Source organism: Eurosta solidaginis, chromosome 1 (assembly GCF_040869045.1).
Source record: "Eurosta solidaginis isolate ZX-2024a chromosome 1, ASM4086904v1, whole genome shotgun sequence".
NCBI lineage: Eukaryota > Metazoa > Arthropoda > Insecta > Diptera > Tephritidae > Eurosta > Eurosta solidaginis.
This window is the reverse complement of record NC_090319.1, coordinates 86784175-86806502: the sequence shown is the minus strand read 5'-3', so window position 1 is coordinate 86806502 and position 22328 is coordinate 86784175. Positions and strand designations below refer to the sequence as shown.

General features: G+C 39.9%; 1 protein-coding gene across 2 annotated transcripts in view; it reads left to right on the top strand.

The window, feature by feature from the left end:
* Nucleotides 1-22328, top strand: part of LOC137236421 (uncharacterized) — a 59997-nt gene that overhangs the window by 34416 nt on the left and 3253 nt on the right. For both annotated transcript variants that reach the window (XM_067759019.1, XM_067759018.1), the window contains exons 4-6: nucleotides 12406-15337; nucleotides 15411-15555; nucleotides 15612-15681. In XM_067759019.1, the coding sequence (XP_067615120.1) occupies nucleotides 12406-15337; nucleotides 15411-15555; nucleotides 15612-15681 (3147 nt within the window). The remainder of the gene's footprint in view (nucleotides 1-12405; nucleotides 15338-15410; nucleotides 15556-15611; nucleotides 15682-22328) is intronic.

Below are 22328 nucleotides of genomic sequence, written 5' to 3'. Positions count from 1 at the left end.
GGAAATAGTTTTTAAGGAAAGTTAATCGGATTTAGGGAACGGTATGTATTGATGGTATGAAGAGGCGTGCTTGGCAAGAATTTGTTAACCCCATTTGCTATATTTCAGTTCAGTTGACAATAAGTGAAACTTTCAACACTGCAACATTTTGCTGTAAGAAATTACGGTGCCTTTCTTTTCAAGTTAACAACAAATTGACAGGGTGGACGTTAACTCTCTTTCGCTTAAATACAACTGCCGCAGCACTTTGGGGACGGGTTTTTGAAGGAGTGTTTGGCTCGCAACTTACGTCTCTTCCGTCAGTAGACGGCCGCTAAAAAGAAGTAGGTTGAAGAATAATTTCTTTGTTTTGTCCAAACCATTCTCTCGCTTGTAGGGCGTTGATATTGGTATTTACATTTTGCAAACCGTCCGACAGAGGAGCCTTCCCTAGTAAGTAAAGTGAACCATTGCTTGCTAGAGTAAAGCAAACTTTGCAAAGGGATACGCGTCACTCTGGCACAAGTTCGACTTGGATACTCTAGTAGGCCAATAAACTCTTTACTTATCCAGAATCAACCTCGCCATATGCAATGTATCTTTTCAAAACACCCATCTCTCCAACCTTATCGAAACTGTTAGTTTCCTGGGACTTTGATCCACCAACTGATCGATGAAAAGAAAGATATCGATGGCAATTGATAAGCGAGAGATCGTACCTTTTAGATGGGGCGAGACTGAAAATTGCTCAGGGGTTCGTCGCCTCATCTAGCATTTGGATATCTAAGACCACGTTTACACATCTATTTAACTACCGATTAGGAGTTGAATACGAAAATTAACATAATCCTGTTATATGTAGACTAGGGCTAACGAACGAGTACGAGTAACATACTACGCCCACGTGGAGCCCTCGTTCTTAGTTCACTCTCATTTTTATTTATTCAGCCTCGAGCTATGATGTTAACTGTTTGAGGGCTGTCATTAAATATGTATTCCGAATTACGGAAAGGATGGGGTTTCGCGACATATTTGGGGACGTTTGACTGATTGTTTTGAAATTTAGTTTTATAATTTGAAAGTTGGTAACACTGCTATAACAGTGAGCCAATACCAAACAATAAAATCTATTATTCATACACCCGATGTGGTTTTGGGTCCGGTCTTCAAAATGAATATCGAATATGAAAACTCATTCCCATTGTAGCTTTGCAATACAAATTCGTGTGTAAAAATGTGTATTCGTATGACTGAATGACCCATGCTCTGTTACTACTCGGTTTACTTTGCGAGCGTATTCTATGCAGAATTCGCCTCGGAAATTTCCGCCACTTCATAGGAAAGCGTGCCAGTCAATTCTTCTTAGCGATGGCGGTAGCATTTTCACCCATCACACCAAAGACCCTGGGTCAAAACAAAAATCTTTAGAAAACCATTTTCTCAACTAGAAAAAAATTAAAATTTCATAGTTCTCAAATCAATATCCAACACATTTCTCAAGTTGATATCCCAAATTGAGGTGAAGTTGAAAATAAATATGTTCTCCGAAGTGGCACTAGCAAAGCCGACAGCTGTTTATTGGCAGCATTAAATTTTATTTATACAAGTTTCATTTTACATTCATGAAAATATAGCAGTATTGGAACCATACATTCGAGTTTAATTAGAGAAATCACCCTTGAGTACAAGTTGAGAACTATCTCGTTGTCGACTTGAGAAACAGCATTTTTTTCATACAAAATATCCTTTTTGCTTATAATGTTATGATTCTAAAGTTGAGCCACTGCTGAGCATTGTAAACCTTAACAAGTAGTGTAACTCACAGGCGATGTTAAAAAACTGGCACAAAAACACGCACATTACTCGACTCCATATTACGAAAATCTATTAGATAGTTCAAGTTTGATATCAAGCAGTCGTAAACTTTGGCAATTTCCAACTCTAAACCAATTATTAAATCTTATTTGCTATTATAAAGAGAAAATGAAGGTATATTGATGCAATGCAACCTGCTGTCCTTCATTCCACTTGATTCGACTGCTTCTCATCCACAGCTTTCCACCCAATCATAGTGTACCTATACCAAGTGTGTTCACTAAGCGATAAACGTCAAAACTACAAACAGCCTCGCTCACCTGATGGAAATCTCAGGTCTAGAGTCGCATTTTTGGTCTCAACGACAACATTTTTGTCTACCAATCGTCTCGACTTTTTCAATTTTTCAAACATTCGGAGCATTCGGTAATGGTATCCATTTTGAATTCGCTGTCATTCCGAATCCAGCGAGTGCCTGTCAGAATGCTTGACAGATAAGTCAACACACTTGTACTTGTACACTATGCACCCAATTCGCCACAAAACCTCAATTTAAGCTGCCAAACTTTATAGTAAATAATGCTGTTGCGAAACAACGCTTGAAATTTGAGGTCTAATGTGACACAACCCCATATGCTTATTGGCAGGAGGATTTGTCCAGTGAGGGCATACTTTCTAAGATCTAGTGATCTACCAGCTGTGGCAGATTTTTCCCTCCAAATCGATGCCATATGGAGGTTTTGATGACACCCAAGATCTTCCCTTCGCCGTATGTGCTATTCTTTAGTTAAATTTTATATTAGAAACCATGGAGACAACTCAAATCTTAAAATTTTACATGAATACGACACTCTTGTGAATTGCCCATTAGATTTAAAGGTATAGAACAGTAAAAATCGGTATCAAGTGACAAGGTATCATGTTATAAGGCATAATATTGTAACGAATTCTGGGGAAATTCCGCTCATTTGAAACCTTCTGCTAACGTTCGCATCGCTAAAATGTTGAATAAATCACTCCAATATTCAGTATTGCAAACTGGTCTTTATTTAGATTACTTTGGGGATAGTACTTCACAACCAATAGCGTGTTTACATCAAAACTGATTACTCAGCTTGCGCTGCTTTTATGCTCTCCGTTGCTTCGTTCGCATATTTCTCCTAAGATCTAGTAATTTCGCGAACAGTTGTAGCTCATGCGTGGTTAGTTACCAGCTATATACATGTATATCTGTATTCCACGCCTCTCCCATAGCCATATGCGTGTGTATGAGAAACTACTTCGGCTGATGACTATATATTTGTGTGCGTGAGATATCTCTTCGTCGCCTTCTACATAAGAGTGGCTGCTTTATTGTTGTTGTGCATTTATTTAGTAGCAGCTTAGTGATGCTAATATTCGTCACAATATATTATCGAAATTCGGACTAAAGTTACAAAACTATCGGTAGTGGCGCCATTCGATACTTTCTATGGTCTAAAAAATACTATCGATAGTTTCGATAGTATCGTGTCGCAATTGCTGGCTATCTTCAACTTCGAACAAAATATGTTTTATATACGCGTTTTTATGTTTTTAAATTACACTTAGTACATAAGTTAAGACATTGCCAAAATTTAGTATACATCGGTCAATCTGTTCCAATTTTATAAGCGAAAACATATTTCGGAAAATGCAAATAAAACCTTTACCCATTGTGGATAAAACAAGTGTGATATCTTATCAGTCAACCGCCTGACAGGATGTTCAATATGGCGGCGTATAGTGCCGGCTATCTCCAGCGGGTGATAGAAAGAGATACAGAATGAGACCACGGTAGTCAATTAAAAATCAGGTAATCGGTTCTATTTGTAATTTTGACGTCTATGCAGAAGTTATCACACTTGTTTTATTCACAATGCCTTTACCTTTGCCTGAAAATTAAGTGATGTTAACCCGAAAATAAAATTATCGATAGTTTTGCAGTTTTAATTCGGATACCCATGTTATAGATAGAAAATGTGTCAAGAATGCCGTTTAGTGGTTATTATGACTTAAGAAACGAAAGAAACTTTCGCATTTGATGTAATTCACAATACACTACCGAGTGAGTATCCGCCGAAATTTGTGTTTAGTTTTTGCAAAACTGATGGATAAAAAACACCATTCGGGTTTCGGTTAAGAAAAATAACACGGCTCCGATTTCATTCCTTATTTTAAATATATTTAGTTCTTATGTATTTAATTTTAACGATTCATATTTATTTTTTATTTCTTCTCGATTTCATAGTACAAGGCCCAAAAGTTCAGAAATAGTGGCTATTGTATGTGCAATCGTCACCCAGATGCTGGCCATGATACTGATAATTGTCTATCGGATAGTTGATTGTTTTTAAAATTTAAAAAAATGCCTCTTTGAGCAATAATAAACTATTTTGCGTATAGATGTAATAACCAGCGTACATGCATACATACATATATTTTATATAACTGTAAAATTACGTATATAAGTGTATTTCGATATATTTTGTATGTTTCAATGCCCATATCTACGGCTGCACTCGAGGCGTTATTTGATTGCATATTTAATCAATTGTTTTTTTGTCTTTATTACAAATGAAATTGTATTTGCTTGCCCTGTGTTTTTGTTGATAAAGAAATTTGTCAAATTGAATAAATCGATTGTTGAAAAAAAATATTGTAAAATCTGGAAGATTTTGTATTGCAACATATTTAACAGGGATGAAGTAACAGTGATGAAGCGTTTTTGTTCACTTCTAATTCTAGCAAGTTTTATTTTTTTCATCAATCTGGAATATGAAATTCACAGCTTGCATACTCTTGATGACAGTTTCGATACTATCGATAGTCTTTAATTATGACAACTTGTCAATTTTTAATTAAGAACTATCGATAGCATCCATACCATGATTTCAACGTGCCTTTTCCATTGCCACATCCATATAAAAATCCGATCCAACCAACCTATGGAAATCAATGCAACCGTTCGTGGGTATCATACTATCCCTAGCCATAACCATAGCATAGCTACAGGGCCAATTAATGGTGACTTATCCATAACCAGATAAAACAACTCATCGAACCTACCTTATGGAAATCAATGTAATCGATTAATGGTGCCATACCATAACGCTAACGCCATTACCATACCATAGCCAACCAATTGGTTTTTGGTTTCTCGCCATATCCATAACCTAAAAATATTTGAGTTGGTGAATTTAATAACTTTTTGTAGATTTTATTCATAGTTTTTGATACGTTATGACTAAGAGACTTATTTTTTGTGGAATATGATTGTAATTTTTTGCGTTTTCTTCATTTTTATGAATTTTTCACGATTTTTAGGTTAAGGTATCTACCATTAATCGATCACATTGGAGGTGGATATGGATATGGGTATGGTTACGACTATGGAGTTAGGGTCAAGGAAGTTTAATTAGCCCTTAACCAGTTGGTTTTTGGGTTTTCGTATATCCTCACCTATATTCAATTTTTAAGATGTTTTGTTTTGGATACCTTTTGATTACGTGACTTATTATCTGTGAAATCTGTTAGTACTTGTTCGCGTTTTCTTTTTTTTTTACACATATCACATTTTTGAGGTCAAGGGGCATGGCAAAGTTGTCATATTCATAACGCCTTAGTCATAACCATATTTTTACTTAACTATATCTCTTGGCATCGGTTATTGGCGCCCTAATTTATGCCCCTATTACCGTTTACAACTCAACTCTGGTTGAGTTGAAATTTCGCAATTTGGTATTACAGATTACAACTCAACCTGTCAAAAAAAATTTCGGTTGAGTTGTCTAGTCTTACAACTTTTTGTGGCATTGCCGTTGACAACCTTGTGTTGGTGTAGTTGTCAAAGACGTCAAAATCTTACAACTGCTTACTAGCAGTTGTCTCATGCAATTTTGCAGTTGTTTTGAAAAAATGTTACGTTTTAGAAGACGGTTCACCACTTAATTTTTAACAAAGATGTTCAAAGTTGATATCAGAAGACACGTTTCGACCTCCGATTTAAGAATCCGAAAACAAAAATTGTAATTCTTTGCGACAGCATGGCACTGCTAATACGCGTCCAAAAATATCGAGACGCGTATTAATCTCGAGAACAATAATCCGAAGGCGGAAAAGAAACATTTTATCTCTTGTCCGGAGATATTTGTAGTTGAAGTTGGCGATTTTCATGTGGTTGTTGTAATGTTGTTGTCTTTTTTCGGTTTTTGTTTAATATCTTTTGAAGGAGTTAAAATTTTTATTTTCCGCCTTCGGATTATTAATACTGATGCCAAGACGCATCGTTTAATACCTCTCTCGATATTTTTGGACACGTATTAGCAGTGTCATGCTGTCGTAAAGAATTACCACAAAAATTAAAAATTTTATTTCTAATAAAATCTAATTTCATGTGGTTGTTGTATTTTGCCAGATTTTTTGTACACAGCTATGCAGAAAGGTGTTGGACTCAACCAGAGTTATTTTTACGAATCGCGGCCAAAGGCCGCCAATGCAAAAAGATGTTCTGTGCAAAAAAAAACTGTGGAACGGGCCACATATTTCGTACCCTCTCGGGCCATTTTGTGGGTCTTTGTAAATATCTTTCAAAAGAAATAAAATTTTTAATTTCCGCTCTCGAATCCTAAAAACGGAGATGGAAACCCGTCTTTTGATACCACCTTTGATAAGAGTTAGATGGTGCACGGGCTTATAAAACGTTACCAAAAAAAAAGCAAAACATTTAAAGCCGGTAGTTAAACCTTTTTTAATCAAACAATAATCAACAATTTTGTACACATTTCTAGAAAAAACAAAGTTTAAACGAATTACATTGAATAACTTTTTGACCTTAGTTGGACGAGGCTGGCCGCAGTTCGGATGCAGCCAAAATAGGTGAAATAATTATGCGAGTCCCATTGATACTTATCACTACTCCTGGGAATGCTATTTGAGTAAAATACAGTTTTTTCTGTTTGGGTTTTAATCTACTTCGCACAAATATTCTCCTCAATAATATCTAAAACCAGTCCAACACCAAAATCATTTCCACATCATATTTGATAGCTGCCGTCAGCAAGGAATCGGAGTATGGCGCATAATTTTAAAATACGAACGCGTATGCGGAAATGGTCCTTAATTTTGTTTAGTACTGAGTAAAATGCTTCCTTTCAAATCTGCAAAATAACTTCATATGAAACTCATTATTTGTTTGTCACTTAAACATTTTCTTACTTGGTGCTTGGTAGTTCCAAGGGATTGGAATGATCACGCGAATGTTTTCCGTATTCGCGAAATGTCAATCACCAACATTTTTGTCATTATAAAATAGATTTCATATAATATTAATAAAAAAATCACATTTGAAAATGCTTAAATTTCTGCCACAAATTGATCAGCTGTTTATTTATCTGTCAAATCATCACTTTCTGAAGTTGGCAACTCAATTCAATTTCAACTGAAATAAGTTGTAATTCGTAATACCAAACAGGAGTTGAGTTGTCTTAAAGTTGAGTTGTTTTAATTACAACCCAACTAAGTTGAGTTGTAAACGGTAATAGGGGCATTAAAAATAAGTTTATAAAAAAATGCAAAAAATTATTAGCAAATTGCAAAAATAATAAGCCACGTGGTCGAATGGTATCCAAAACAAAAAAGTAAAATATCCAAATGGTTAAAAACCAAAAAGCAGTTCGTTATTAGCTATGGTATTGTTCTGGCTAAGGCGGTATGGTATGACACCTTTGACCAATTACGTTGATACGTGCAACCATGTTTCCGTCAGTTGACTAATATAAAATTTGTTCTCTGAACGGCGAGTTGAGCCAACTGCCAAATGAAATAATTGTCCTTACATTTTTAAGAAAAGGACTTCTCAAATTATTTTTCACACGCACTATAAAACTAAGAGGAAAAATTGTATTCATAACCAACATTTTAAAATGTCAAAGTGTCAGAAAGCCGAATAAACATTTTGAGCGAATGTACCAAAACAACGTATGCTAATTAGTTTGACGTAAAGTCCGAACCATGATACAAAAAATGGAGGTAGTTCCATTTAGTGTGACGTTAGCCACTTGACTTTTGCGGGGACAATGATAATTTCACCAAAAACACGCTACCAGATTGAAAAATGTTACGAATTTTTCTAATTTTGATGGATTTCATATTAAGGAATACGACTAAATTACTAAATTCTTTTAAATAAAATAGAAAAAAATGAGCCCAATGCCTTGGAAATATTTTAATACGAAATATCAGCCTAGAAAAGAAGATTTTAAATAAGTTTTTCGAGCTCCCGAAAATTGTTTTGGTGGAAGAAACATGGATCGGAGTACGCAAAGCAAGGGAATATAGCCTTCTTAAGTGTCCGTACGTTTGCTCAGAACATTCAAAGGAGGTACTTATAACCGACACCGCAATTTCTTGATAAAGTCAAGTCCACATTTTTTATTTTTATTTTTTTATTTATTGCATAATTCAAGCGTTGCGCTTTAGGAGGGAACTGTCAAACCATTTTTTAGGGAGAACTTTACCCTGCAGCTCTGCAGGTAAGCCACTAGTTATGAGAGTGTTTTTGCCCGTTGTACCAGGGGTCACCTTGGGGCAGCCCCGCCTATACATATTCTGTGCCCTTTTAGCATTGGCATAGATGTGCAGACTTTGGAGGTACAGTTTTTCTCAACATGCTTTGAGAAATATTCACTGTGGGCATGATAATAGGGCCATGCTAGAACAACAGGATTTTTCGTGCATTTTTTTCTGTCTAGGGGTCAAGCTGCCATAAAGATATGAGTCATTAACCACTAATTTTCAATTAAATTGAATATTTTACTGTATTCTCAATCGATATGAATGCACATAAATCGTGCTAAAGCATATTATTATTGTCTCAGATGACCATTGCGTCTTCATCCTAAAGGAAATTTCCAATCCGAAAAACCACAATTTCGCCTTAAACAGTAACGGCATGGCAACGCTTCTGGCAAAACAAGAAATATTATGAAACTTCAAAAATCCCCAAATACGTCAACAAATTTTTAGTGGAACTACCTTCTTTTTTGTATCACGGTCCGAACCGTAGAGAAGCACAAATACTTAACGGTGCGTTCAGGAAACTATAACTCAACGATTAATCAACACTTGTGTTCCCTGAAAGCGCCGATTTATTTCCACGACGTTGGTTGGATCAACTGTTTTATATGGATATGGCAAGTTTGCCACGAGCTTAAGAGCTTAAAGCACCAATAAACGATGCTTATACAGGTTAAGTAAAAAAAATTGTTAAGACTTTGGCGTTACTACCAAGGCAAGTTTGCCAACGCCTTTGCTTTTTATATCGAAGAGGACCACCACTTATATTAATGACTTCGTTTTGTAACGTCGTCGCGTCAAGTTCGTTTTTCCCTACAAGTCAACCGCGTGCTATATAAAAGGACGCTATTTATGTGGTTGAGAATAAAATGGCGGATAGTGCGGGAATCGAAATGATAAAAAATTAAATTACGCAGAAAGTATTCAAAACCATGAAAGCAACATTTGAAAACTGAAAAATTTATCGTACATGGATAAACCATTAAATCGGAATGCATCTAAATATATAGTAGCTTCAATTAGACAGAAACCTACGCACATGGTTCTAGCCTTAGTGTATTACCTGTGTGTTGGTGGATCAACTATACAGAAATCTAAAGACATCAAACTTCTGTAAGATTTCACAAAATAAGAATTAGTTATGGCGTTATAGCTTCTAAGTAAGCCGGGGCAAGGTAGTCTTTCATTCAAATAAATGAACGGAAGCAACTTAAAACTACAAACGGAGAGGACCACCATATCTCTGTCATGCCAACCTAATATAAACGCATGCAAGTCATTTTCTGTCAAAAATGTTTCATGCACATACCAACTTGTATGAGAGCAACCCAAATTGAATTTGCTGCGTGAAAACCTAACTCGATTTCCAATTTTTGTTCTGCGTGACATTTAGATTTGACGTTTGCACACATGCTTTACATTGTCGCAACGCATGCTTATTTGGGTTAGGGCAAAAAACGCCGGTTGTTTGCGTGCGCTAAAAAAACGCAGTGCGGTTTTATTAGGTTGGCATGCGTATCTGGGCCGAAAGCGTCATATCTCCGCAAATAGCTAAAGAACTTATGCATCCAAATTTGTTTTAAAAACCGGATATCTCAGATTTCGAGAAGAAAGTCGTATTGTAATGTAAATACAGTCAAATTTTGTGAAGAGGGGGTTTTTCAATAAATCCAATTTCCATATTTTATTTTAGATTGATGTAAGCCGAGGTATAGTGATCCTTAAAAGCTGCTTAGAAGTCCATAAAAAGATAGGGTAATTCTTTACTTTAGCTCACAACTGCTAAAACTCGTCCAAAAATATCTGGAGAGGTGTCAAAAACGAGTTTTGATCCCAGAACCAAGGGTGGGATCCATAGTATTTTTGCGCAGAACACCCTTCTGCATTGGCGGCCTTCGGCCGCGCTTATAAATAACTACTCTGGGTGGGTCCGACACCGGTTTGGAGACCAAAACTATATCCGCTCAAATCAGTTTTACCCACAGTTTTTCTTGTGGGCACAACAAAATCATCAAAATTACAACAACCACATGAAAATTTTCAATTTTGTTTGCAAATATCGCCGAAAAGAAAAAATTTCCCAATTTCCGCTTGCGGATTCGTGATCCTGTGTTCATAACGCGTCCTTTTACACCTCTTCCGATATTTTTGGAAGAGTTTTAGCAGTTGTGAGCTAAAGTAAAAAATTACCAAAGATCGCTTCTCTTATAGTGGGGCTTCTCCAGCAGTTGGAGTATCGGCGAGGTCTTGTCGAAAATAGATTTTCCTGGTCGAAAGCGCCAATTACCGCGTAATGATCGTACTTGAAATCGTATCTAAGGTTCTATTTAGCGTTGTGTGTGAAAAATGCATGCGCGAAGCTAACGAACTGATTGTATTGGAGTGCGGCTTCAGACCTAGTAAATTTACTATCGACCACATCTTCACGATACGCCAAATGCTGAATAAGAGGAGCCGCGATAAGAGAAGCGATACAAGCTCCTATGTCTAAATTTAAGCTCCCTGCAATGCTAATAGGGCTCTGCCAAATGACGTGGAGCGGCGACTCTTTCGTACGATTTCTTCCAACTAATGCCGGATAAAATAAATCCAGCAGCAGATCTAAGCCGCGATGGCACAAGCCATTGTAAGAGCCTAAAGCTGCTGACGTATGCTGAAGATATTGATAATATTGGCGTTACCAACCAAACTCTGAACAGTGAGTGAATCTTGCGGTAAATGACAAGATAAAATACCTACCATTAAAAGATCAAGCCGTCCAAGTTCATTGGCCCAGACTGTAGAGCCATGTCGTTGATTCAAACACCTTGGCGATGAGGGAAAAGCTACCTAACGCAAGTTTTCAACTTGTTGAAATCTTTCGTCATTCCAAAGCAATGGAAAATGCCAATGATGAAGGATGAAGCACTGTTAACAACAACAACACGAAATATCTGCCTTATTGTCCTGTCCGTGATGACGATGGCGAGTATAGGAGGTAGATTGTAGTGATGGGTTGGAGCGGTCGTGTGAGCTGGGGGTGACGTTTGGCGCGAGTTACAAAAGTTTTGTAGACATTTCGGGGTCGACGAAATTTTAAATCTAGCCCAGAACATCCCGAACGGTGCCTTGAAGATGCCGTTCGGAGTCGGCATCAAACAAATAGGTCTCGTCCCGCCGATTTGTAGGGAAAATTAAACGGAGCACGACGCAAAATTGGAAAGAAAGCACGGTCTAAATCTCCGCGGGGTAAATCGCGCCAAGTATTTTTTTTTGTACACTGAAATGAATGCCCTTGGTCGGGGAAAAAAATCCAAGCCGCTTCTGTACACAGAACCGGCTGCGCGGAAAGCCGGGAGGGGCTTAACTGTCCTTTATCGCTTCAAGTGTCGTGTGAACTTGTACATCGGTGAGCTTGTTTTTCGCTTTCAAGTGCATACGAACATATAAAAAAATATATAACGTCAAAAAATAGGCGCTTGTCTCTTTCATGGCTGGCTCTGGATTGGATACACTTTTCTCCTCTCCTTAACCAACAAACGACTTAATTAGATCAAACTTTAACATATTTACAGCGGCAGTGTGTAGAATTGGGCTTGAAATGCAACAGAAAAAGAGCAAGATTTCGAAAAGTTTGCACTTCCTGCATAAAACTTGATCCGTGCAGTACATCATGGCCAGCAGACTCGGATACAGATACGGAAATAATAATAAATAAGAAAATGCATATTGGGGAGAAAACTAAGATGTGTTGTTGTAATGTAGAGGATATAGAAGAAAAGGAAGTTTAAAAAATTGGGGGCGGGAAAAAGTTAAAAGGCAGAGCGGAGAATAGAAACGAAACTACGGAATGTATTTGTACTGTATGTAGTACGACCAAAGGGCGCAGCAAACGATCATATTTACATTCTGAATCAGATCTCTTAACTCGATTGTACTATGTAAAACCAAAAAAAAACTTGATTTAATCTAATTTACGCTTTCTTTCACAACCCCCCAAACACGACTGAACTAACCCAACTACCCACCAAAACACAGAATGTTATTGACGAGCTGCAGGGTAATGCCATCCAAAATCTGCACGATACACAAACTCAAACCTGTACCGATTATATGGATGACTTGACTTTCTTTGCGCGCGCCACCCTAAGTGAAATTAGGAAAGAAATCAAGAAACGCCGTGCAGATGGCGACAAAATTGGTGGTGGTTACTTCGGTGGTCCAGCAATTACGGACGGTCTCAGTCCAGACGAGTGTTGCGCAGAGTTGCGACGTATGCAAGATATCGTGAGGAAATTGACACAAGAAAATGAATATCTTCAAAATAATGTAAAGAATGCAGCGGAAGAACTATGTGTGGACACTTTGAAGAAACTAAAAGAACTGGAGGAGAGATGTAAGACCGCCAATGATGAAATAACGACTTTGAAGAAAGACAAAGATGACCTCAATATGAATGCAATGCAAAAACTAAATGAATTCACCGATCGCGTAGATAAACTGGGTGCAGATGTGATCAAGACCGCAAAAGATACGACCGGCATGGAAAGGGATTTGAAAGAATCAATAAAACTGGTGCAGGATATAAGCGACATACAATTAAAGAATGCACAATTGACAAATGCGGTAATTGCAATTAGTACGCGTGATGATCAGAGGACGCTGGATGACCTGCGGCGGCAGTTGCTCGAGGAACAAGCCAAGCAAAAACAATGTCAGGAGGAGAATAAGAATTTGAGAGAAGCACTATTTAAACGTGGAATAGATCCAGCAAAGGCAGTGCAAGAAATCATAAAAGAGATACCTGCCTCCGTTCAAGATGGCCCGACTGGTGGGCCCGGTGCAGCTAAAGCTGGTGCAGGACCTGAAGTCGTACAAAAAGGTGGCCAAAGCGCAGCAGAAACTGGTGCACTTGATGCTGTTAAGAAAGAAGGAGCTGGTGCAGCAGAAGTTGGTGCACCTGATGCTGTTAAACAAGGCGGGATAGCTGCGGCAGAAACTGGTGGCAATGTAGCTGTTAAAAAAGATGGACCTGGTGCGGGTGAACGTAGCGCAGCGGATGCTGGTGCACCTGATGCTGCTAAGAATGGTGAAGCCGGTCCTACTAGAGCTGGTGGACTTGATGCAGCTAAAAAGGGTGAAGCTGGTGCTCGTGGACCGGATGCTGCTAAAAAAGATGGTACTGGGCCAGGTGCTGCTGGTGCAAGTGAAGCTGGTCGACCAGATGCAGCTAAAAAAGATGGCACTGGGCCAGGTGCTGCTGGTGCAAATGAAGCTGATCGGCAAGACGCAACTAAAAAAGATGGCACTGGGCCAGGTGCTGCTGGTGCAAGTGAAGCTGGTCGACCAGACGCGGCTAAAAAAGATGGCACTGGTCCAGGTGCTGCTGGTGCAAGGGAAGCTGGTCCACCAGACGCAGCTAAAACATATGAACCTGGTGGTGGTGAGGCAAGCACTTCCGACGGTGCTAAGAAGGCTGCTGGTGGTCCCGGTACAAGAGGCCTGCCAGATGCTGCAAAGAAAGGTGGACCAGATGCTGCCAAAAAATACGTAACAGATGCTGCTAAAAAAGAAGGACCAGTTACTGGTCAAACTGGTGGACCTGGTGATGCTAAAGAGGATGGACCTGGACCATTTACTGGTGAAACTGGTGGACCTGGTGATGCTAAAAAGGATGGACCTGCACCCGTTACTGGTCAAACTGGTGGACCTGGTGATGCTAAAAAGGATGGACCTGGAGCTGATAAAGGAGGACCTGATGCAGGTCAAGTTCGTGAGCCTGATGCTATTAAAAAGAACGTACCTGATGCTGCTATAAAGGACATTCCAGAGGCTGCTAGAAAGGATGTGCCAGCTGCTGCTAAAAAGGAACTACCGGATGCTGCTAAAAGAGATGGACCTGTTGCAGATCAAGCTGGTGTGCAAGATGCAGCTAAAAAGGACAAACCTGGTGCAGGTCAAGCTGGTGGGCCTGAAGCTACTAAAAAGGCTGAACCTGGTGCCGGACCAACTACTGCGACTAACATTGGTAAAAAATATGAACCTGCTGGAGGTGAGGTGCGTGAACCTGGTGCTGCTAAAGAAGATGCACCTACTATAGGAGAGGCTCGAGGACCTGATGCTGCTAAAAAACCTGGACCTACTGTGGGACTTGGTGACAATGCTGCGCCTGCTGGTGGAGGAGCAACTGCAATGGATACAGGTGGTCCAGGTGCTGCCGCACCAGGGACTAGTGGTCCAGAATATGGTGGACCAAGTCCTGGTGGTCCGGTTAAGGAAGGTCCTCCTGTTGCTGGTCCAGGTGCAAGAGGCCCAGGTGTAAGGGCTCCATATGGAGCACGACCAGATGATTTTGGCGCCGACGGTACTGCTCCCGATGATGCCGGTGCAGATGGTAGAACTGGGGATGGCTTCTCTACAGGTGGTGGCGGCGCTGGTGATCGTACTGCTCTAGGTCAAGGAGTAGGAGGTGGCAGAGCTGGACCTGGTGTTGCAGGTGGGCCTGGACCTGCTAAAGGAGGTGGTCCAACTTCAGCTGTTGGCAAAATGCGTCGCCCAAAAGGTCCTGATGGTCCAGCGGATGATGCCTTCCAACAATTTGTCGACTCCAATGCTAACGCAATGTTGACAAATATAAAAGCTGGCAGTGCACTAGAAAAGGAATTACGCGCCATATTGAATGCTTTCGTGATGGAATGCGGTTTCTGCTTCTGCAAAAGTCTTATACCAAAGAGTAAATTCTACGCCCTCTGCCATAAACTACTACATAACGGTATACAATGTATGGCTTTTCGGGAGTTGGCTTATATGCATCGTAAAATATTTATGGCCGCCGATAAGCTACATCCTGGTTGCTTACTTAATATGATACTCACCGAGCAAGGCTTCAAAGATGGCGAGACTTTCAAGTGTTGTTATTGTAAGAATGCTCTATGCTGCAGTAATTCGGAAGAGATGCTCAAAGAAAAAGGTATGTGTATGTGTGTATGTGAGTAGGTTCAATACCTGATTATTTGGGTTTAATGTGAAATTCTTTGTTTTAGTGTACAAGTTGGAGCGCGATATCGAAATGGCCAAAGATTATTTGGACAGTCTTAAGGCGCAACCCAAAACGCCGAAGAGTCCATATACTGCACGTGGAAAGACATATAGACAAATGGAAGATATCTATTCAGAAGCTGCTGATGAGTAAGTATTACAATCTACATATATATATTAGTCAATATTTTAATGGCTTTTTACAGGCTTCTAACCTGTCGCGAAGTCAAACCCGCTCTGTCCAAATCACACAGTAAGCAGATGAAGACATTGAAGGTATGTTAACAAAAGTTTGAAAACAGTCATAGAAGGTAGAAGGTATAGATACTGGTATCTGATATAAGTTCCGAAAAGAGTTCCAAGTTGATTACAAGCTTATTCCCTAAATAAACTAAAAATAGTACCGAAACGAATTCTGTATTCATATTAGCAACCGAAAAGATTTTCGAAACTATTGAGAAATTATATGGAACGCCATTGAGGGTAAATTCATCAAGCGAAACAAAATTTTCATATATTTGAATAAGGTTTTTTGTAAAATTTTTGTTTCTTTTCATGGTTTCACAGAACAACCTCCCTTAAAATAGGCCAAACTGATCATAAACTAAAATTGTCTAAAGGGAAGTTACCAAGACCCGAGGCCATTTTGTACCTCGAATTGATGATGAGTAAATTGTCAAAATCGAAATTGGGGAGGAAAATATCTCCAACGAGAGCACGACTGGAAACTTCGATAAATCTGCTCAAGTATTTCATATACCAGTCCACATAACTTGCAGTTTATTAAGGTCCAATTAATGGTGACTTATACCCATAGGCTAGGAGTCAATAACACCATCCGTCTAGCATGGGAGTGGATTTTAACGAGCAAGCGGTCGAGCTTGCCAGGTTGGCAGGGACCGAAAAGCCAATAGGACCTGAGCCCATCATGCCAATAGGGTCACATACAGTAAAGGAAGAGTGCAGACAAAAAGAGGCGTGCCTCAGAGAACAACACTGGCGCGAAAGTCCAGGACTTAGGCAGGTAAAGGCACTAATAGGAGGGTACAACCCAAAGTGATACAAAGGTATGATTAACCAACCAAAGAGTAGCCTTAGGATTTTAACAGGCATACTCACAGGACACTGCAGGCTAAGGAGCCATATGCATAAATTGGACATATCGTCTAGTAGCCTCTGTCGATTCTGTGATCGCGAAGATGAGACTGCAGAATACATCCTGATGGAATGTGATGCAGTCGTGAGACGAAGATTTGGTTCCTAGGATCATCGAAACTAGAAAGTAGTCACATACACTCTCTGAAGCCGAGAACCATTCTGGATTTTCTCAGAGAACTCGGCTAACGCCATAACCATACCATAGCCAACCAATTGGTTTTTGGTTTCTCGCCATATCCATAACCTAAAAATATTTGAGTTGGTGAATTTAATAACTTTTTGTAGATTTTATTTATTGTGTTGGATACGTTATGACTAAGAGACTTATTTTTTGTGGAATATGTTTGTAATTTTTGCGTTTTCTTCATTTTTATGAAATTTTCACGATTTTTAGGTTAACGCACCATTTAGCGATCACATTGGAGATGCTTATGGATATGGGTATGGTTACGACTATGGCGTTAGGGTTAAGGAAGTTTAATTGGCCTTTAAATAAGCCTGAAAAGATTCTGACCTGGTCGCATCGTAAGAGTTCTCAAAATATTCTGAGGTAATTATGAGAACCTTACATGGCCTCATAGAGAGGAACTTGGGAACTTTTTAACATTACTTTTTCTATTTAAATTTCACTCGTGGGAGTAGTAACTTGAACTTCTGCGATACTTGTTGTTGTTGTATTAACTACAAAGACACTCCCCGAAGGTTTTGGGGAGTGTTATCGATGTTGATGGTCCTTTGCCGGATATATGTAGATCTTGTACGTTCCGGTAACAAGGCACCATTAAGGTACAAGCCCGACGACTATCTCGGGAATGATTTATATAACCACATTAAACCTTCTAGGCCATCCCGCCCCCATCCCCTAGTTCCATGCGGAGCTTGGGGTCGCATCAATATCGATTTTGTTCAATAAATCTGACTCAATGAAAAGTATACCTAACATCTCAAGTCGCTCTTGTCACGTTGTAGCTCTTTGATTCTTTTTAATTGGATAAGCTGTTAGTAATAATCTCAACAACAAAACACAGCAAGCAGCGACACTTATGTCAACAAAGAACATTCCACAAATATAACGAGCAGCTCGAAGTGAAGAGATATCTCACGCACACACATGTAGTCAACAGCCGAAGTAGTTACTCACACATCCACACGCATAAGCAACAAATATACATGTATATCTGGTAACCAGGCATGACTTACAACTCTTCGCGAAATTACTAGACCTTAGGAGAGATGGGTGAACGAGAAACCCGAGAGTATAAAAACAGAGCAAGGTGAGGAATCAGAATCAGTTTGATTTAACCGCGCTTTTGTGAAGTACGCGATATTGAAGTATAATTGTACTAGTCCCAAAGTAGACTAAATAAACACCATATTACAATACTGAATATTGTACTTATTTATTCGACAGTTCAGCGATACGAACGTTAGCAGAAGGTGCAAAATATCAGGAAATCCCCAAATTCGTTATTCATTTATTTGCCATCCATCATTAATCATCAATCAATCTGTTCCAAAAATAACCGAAATTTTTCAAAACAAAAACAACCAGTGTACATTTTGAGATAATTCTTTTTTATTATTCAATACACTCTTCTTGCGTGCTCATACACTTTATCAAATGAGTCGGAAATGTCCTTTTTAGGAACCTTGTCTAGTTCGTCGGTCGTCGGCTTTTGAATTTATTTATTTGCGTAAAATTTAATTTCAGTTCTGATTATATTTTTCTTTCACTCTAGAATTTTATGTTTGTAAGAAAATTGTGGAAGTCTTTTTCGTTTTTCGAGAGCCTTCTAAAATCTTGGGCCCCAGGCAACTGCCTATTCTGCCTACTTGTTAATCCACCCCTGATCAACCCTTTGAATCCCCTTATTATATGCATCGATAGTCGTAAAAAGGTGTGTAGTTCATAAACATCTAGCGCTGTTCCAGACTTTGCAAGTTCATCCCCGTTTTTGATCGCTGTGATCCTACATGTTTCAGTTACTGGCGGCTTCGGCGGTTAAATACTAGCCAAGTTTGGAAGACCGATGGAGAGTGGAAACTAAAGTTTTTATTATAAAAAGCCTTTTACAGCTCAGTTTATTTGGTAGGATGCGACCTAAAGTTCTTTGGAAAACTCCTCAATCGTAGCCCATTTTAAACATATTAATGTACAGTGAAATTTTCACTTCCTTTATTTCATTACTATTACGGTCACAGTTACGTTTATGATCGCGATTACATTTACAGTTAGGGCCACGGTTACAGTTACGGTTGCGCTCCCGATTACAGCTACGAGTACGGCTTTATTACAAATGTTATAAACATAAATGAGAAAGCAGCAGTGTAAAGAAGCCATCGAACTTGCTAAATACCTTGACTTTGAGGGACTCAAATACCTGGCGCTCGTCTTCAAACTGTGTCTGTCTACTTTCGAAAATGGCGACGGTGGCACCGATAATAAATCGTGAGAAACCAGCTAACTTGGAAGGATCTTATCGTCCGATATCTCTCTTATCGCCGGTAGCTAAGACACTTAAAGTCGTACTGCTCCCTATTTCACCGCAAACCTGATACTTGCCAATCATCAGCATAGTTTGTAAAATATCAGTAATATTGGACAATGGCAAAAGCGCTACCGACTGTCCTTCACCGAAAAATTCTGGATGTGACGTTCGATCAGGACCACCGCGCTCAGAACAGCCACTGGATCTCTGCTTATGTTACCTGAACATCATCTACACAAAGAGGCGAAAATACTCCCCAGAAGGGATAAAAATGAAATACTGAACAAACGGTTTCTCTTGAATACCCAGAAACCTTGGCATCCCAACACGTCTGAGTGAAGAGGCTCAACATCCCAGGAACTTAAGGAGTCATCTGTTGTAGTTGTTGTTGTAGCAGTGCTTCGCCCCATCCAATTGGCGTCACCACTCACAAATTAACATCAAGATCCTCTAACGGGAATCCAAGGAAACTTGGAGTTTCAACAGGTTTGGCCAGAGTGAAAGGTTTGTTTAGAGGTGTTGGTTCCACATTGCAATTAAAGAGATGGTTGGTGTCATGCGGGGACACATAAAATAAATAAATAAATGTAAGGCGCGATAACCTCCGAAGAGATCTACGGCCGAGCTTTTCTTCCAATTTGCGTCGTGCTCCTCTTGATTTTGCCTACAAATTGGCCGGACGGGACCTACATGTTTTATGCCGACTCCGAACGGCATCTGCAAGGCAGATGAGTTTTCCCTGAGAGCTTTTCATGGCAGAAATACACTTGGAGCGCTTGCCAAACACTGCCGAGGGGCGACCCCGCTTAGAAAAAGTTTCTTCTAATTGAAAAACCTTATTTCTAAAATTTTGGTGTTGCTTTGCCCGGGGTACGAACCCAGGGCATACGGTGTGGTAGGCGGAGCACGCTACCATCACACCACGGTGGCCGTTACATAAAATACTGTAACGAATTTAGGGAAATCCCGGTTATTATGTACCTTCTGCTAATGTTCGAATTGCTAAACTGTTGAATAAATCGGTCCAATATTCAGTATTGCAAATTGGTCTTTATTTAGATTACTTTGGGAGTACTTCACAATTATACTTCACTTCACAACTAATAGCGTGTTTAAATCAAACTGATTCGTCATTCTCCAGCTTGCGCTGCTTTTTTACTCTCTGTCGTCTCGTCCGCATATTTCTCCTAAGATCTAGACGTGTGTGTGTGAGATATCTCTTCACTTCGAGCTGCTGGTTATGTGTGTGCATGTACATAAGTTTCGCTGCTTACTGTATTTGTTGTTGTGATTATTTACTAACAGCATAGTGATGCTAATATTCGCCGCAATACATTTGGTATGTCGGAGTTGCTTCTGGATAGGTAAGATTTTAACCTGTTATAGTATCCAGATCGAAGTTGAACTAGAGTGACGCGTGTGTCCGTAGGGAGAGTGTTTTCCTCTTCTGCGAGTTCAGGGTATTTGACTTTAAGAACTGGGCTCGCCGGTCAATTCCTGGCATAGAGGTCCGACGCTTTTTGTGTATACCACTGAGGACATGTTTGAGTTTTTTTTCATACGGCTGTGGTCTAAGGTGCCGTATCTCTTCATAATGATTGCGGGGATGACGTCTTAAGCCAGCATTGATAAGAGCAATACAAAGCTTTATAGCTTCAAAGCTTCCGCAACCCAATTGTCAACCTCACTTACGCGAGGGGAATCCTGTTACAAATATGAATGTATCATACACATATTTAGCAGGCGAGGCTCTGGCGATTCCATGGAAGTAGTGGGTGGCGGAGGGGGGCATTATGGTCTAGAAGATTTAATCAATCGTTCCCGAGATGGTCGCTCTTTGTTACCGGAACGTACCGGTTCTATATCCGGAAAACGACCATCGGCATCGATAACACTCCCAAAAACCTTCGGGGAGTGTCTTTACAACAACAACGCCTTAAGCCCCTGGAAGATATGACCTCTTCAATCAGATGTCTGTTAAGATGCTCAGGTTTCTGTGACAAATACCCGAAACTCGCAGTAGTGGAAAGTAATCTCCCCAGGAAGACGCCCGTCACTTTGGCACAACTTCGATCTGAATAGTGTAATAGGTTAAACTCTTACTTATCCAGAATCAACCCCGACATACCCGAGTACCCGACGTACACAGTTATTCTTAAGGCTTCATTACAAATGTAATGAAAAGAAATGCATATTTCGCATTGTATCCTACTTTTATTTACTTAGTAGCACGCGTTATACGTACCTGGGCATCTGATGTCGGGTTGAGTGCGGAGAATATGGATATGGTCTTATTTACCAAGGGGTATAAGGTCCCGAATTGGTCTAGACCGAAGCGAAAAGGTTTGACCCAGCAGGAGAAACCTTGTTCCATATATGTAGGCATATTATTGTTGTTTTTGTTGTTGTTGTAGCCATAAGAACCATATATTTGGTATTTTAGTCTCCTCTTGCGACAGGCATACCTACCGCGGGTATATTCTAACCCGCTAGGGGTTTGTTGTTGTTGTAGCGATAAGGACACTCCCCGAAGGCCTTGAGTGTTATCGATGTTGATGGTCCTTTGCCGGATGCAGATCCGGAACGTTCCGGTACCAACCCCGACCATCTCGGGATCGATTTGATATGACCACATGCGACCTTCTAGGCCATACCGCCCTCCCACCCCCTAGATGCATGAGGAGTTCGGAATCGGCAGAGCCTCGGCTGTTAATGAAACAGGATTTGCCACGGATAGGTGATATTGACAATTGGGTTTGGATAAGCTATATATTGCGCTGGCAACCTGAAAGGGTTGCTCTGCACAACCCCTTGAATCTGTTTGGTATTTTGGTCGCCTCTTACGACAGTCATACCTACCGCGGATATATTCTAACCTCCTAACCCGCTGGGGAAATATGTAGGAATCATTCTAGATAGTTAGTTGTCCTGGAAGCTCAACGTGGGGGGAGAGAGTCTTAAGTGGAGTTTATCGCCCTCTCTTTCATTGGATATTTAGTGATTGTATGGCCTGTGCTATACTATGAAGTCCTTGCTTGGTGGATAGCCACTCAAATAAAAACGTACCCCTAAAAATTAGAGGGGGTGTGTAGGCTATCAATGCTTAGCATGACGAGAGCCCTGAAATAACCCCGATGGCTGCGTTGTGTACCATTCTGCACATTCCAGCTGTAGACCTAGTGACGAAGAACGTAGCGTTAGTAACGGCATCGAGACAATGCCTCGGTGCAACTTAAAACCATACGGGCATAGTAGAATAGCGTCATCATATACGGA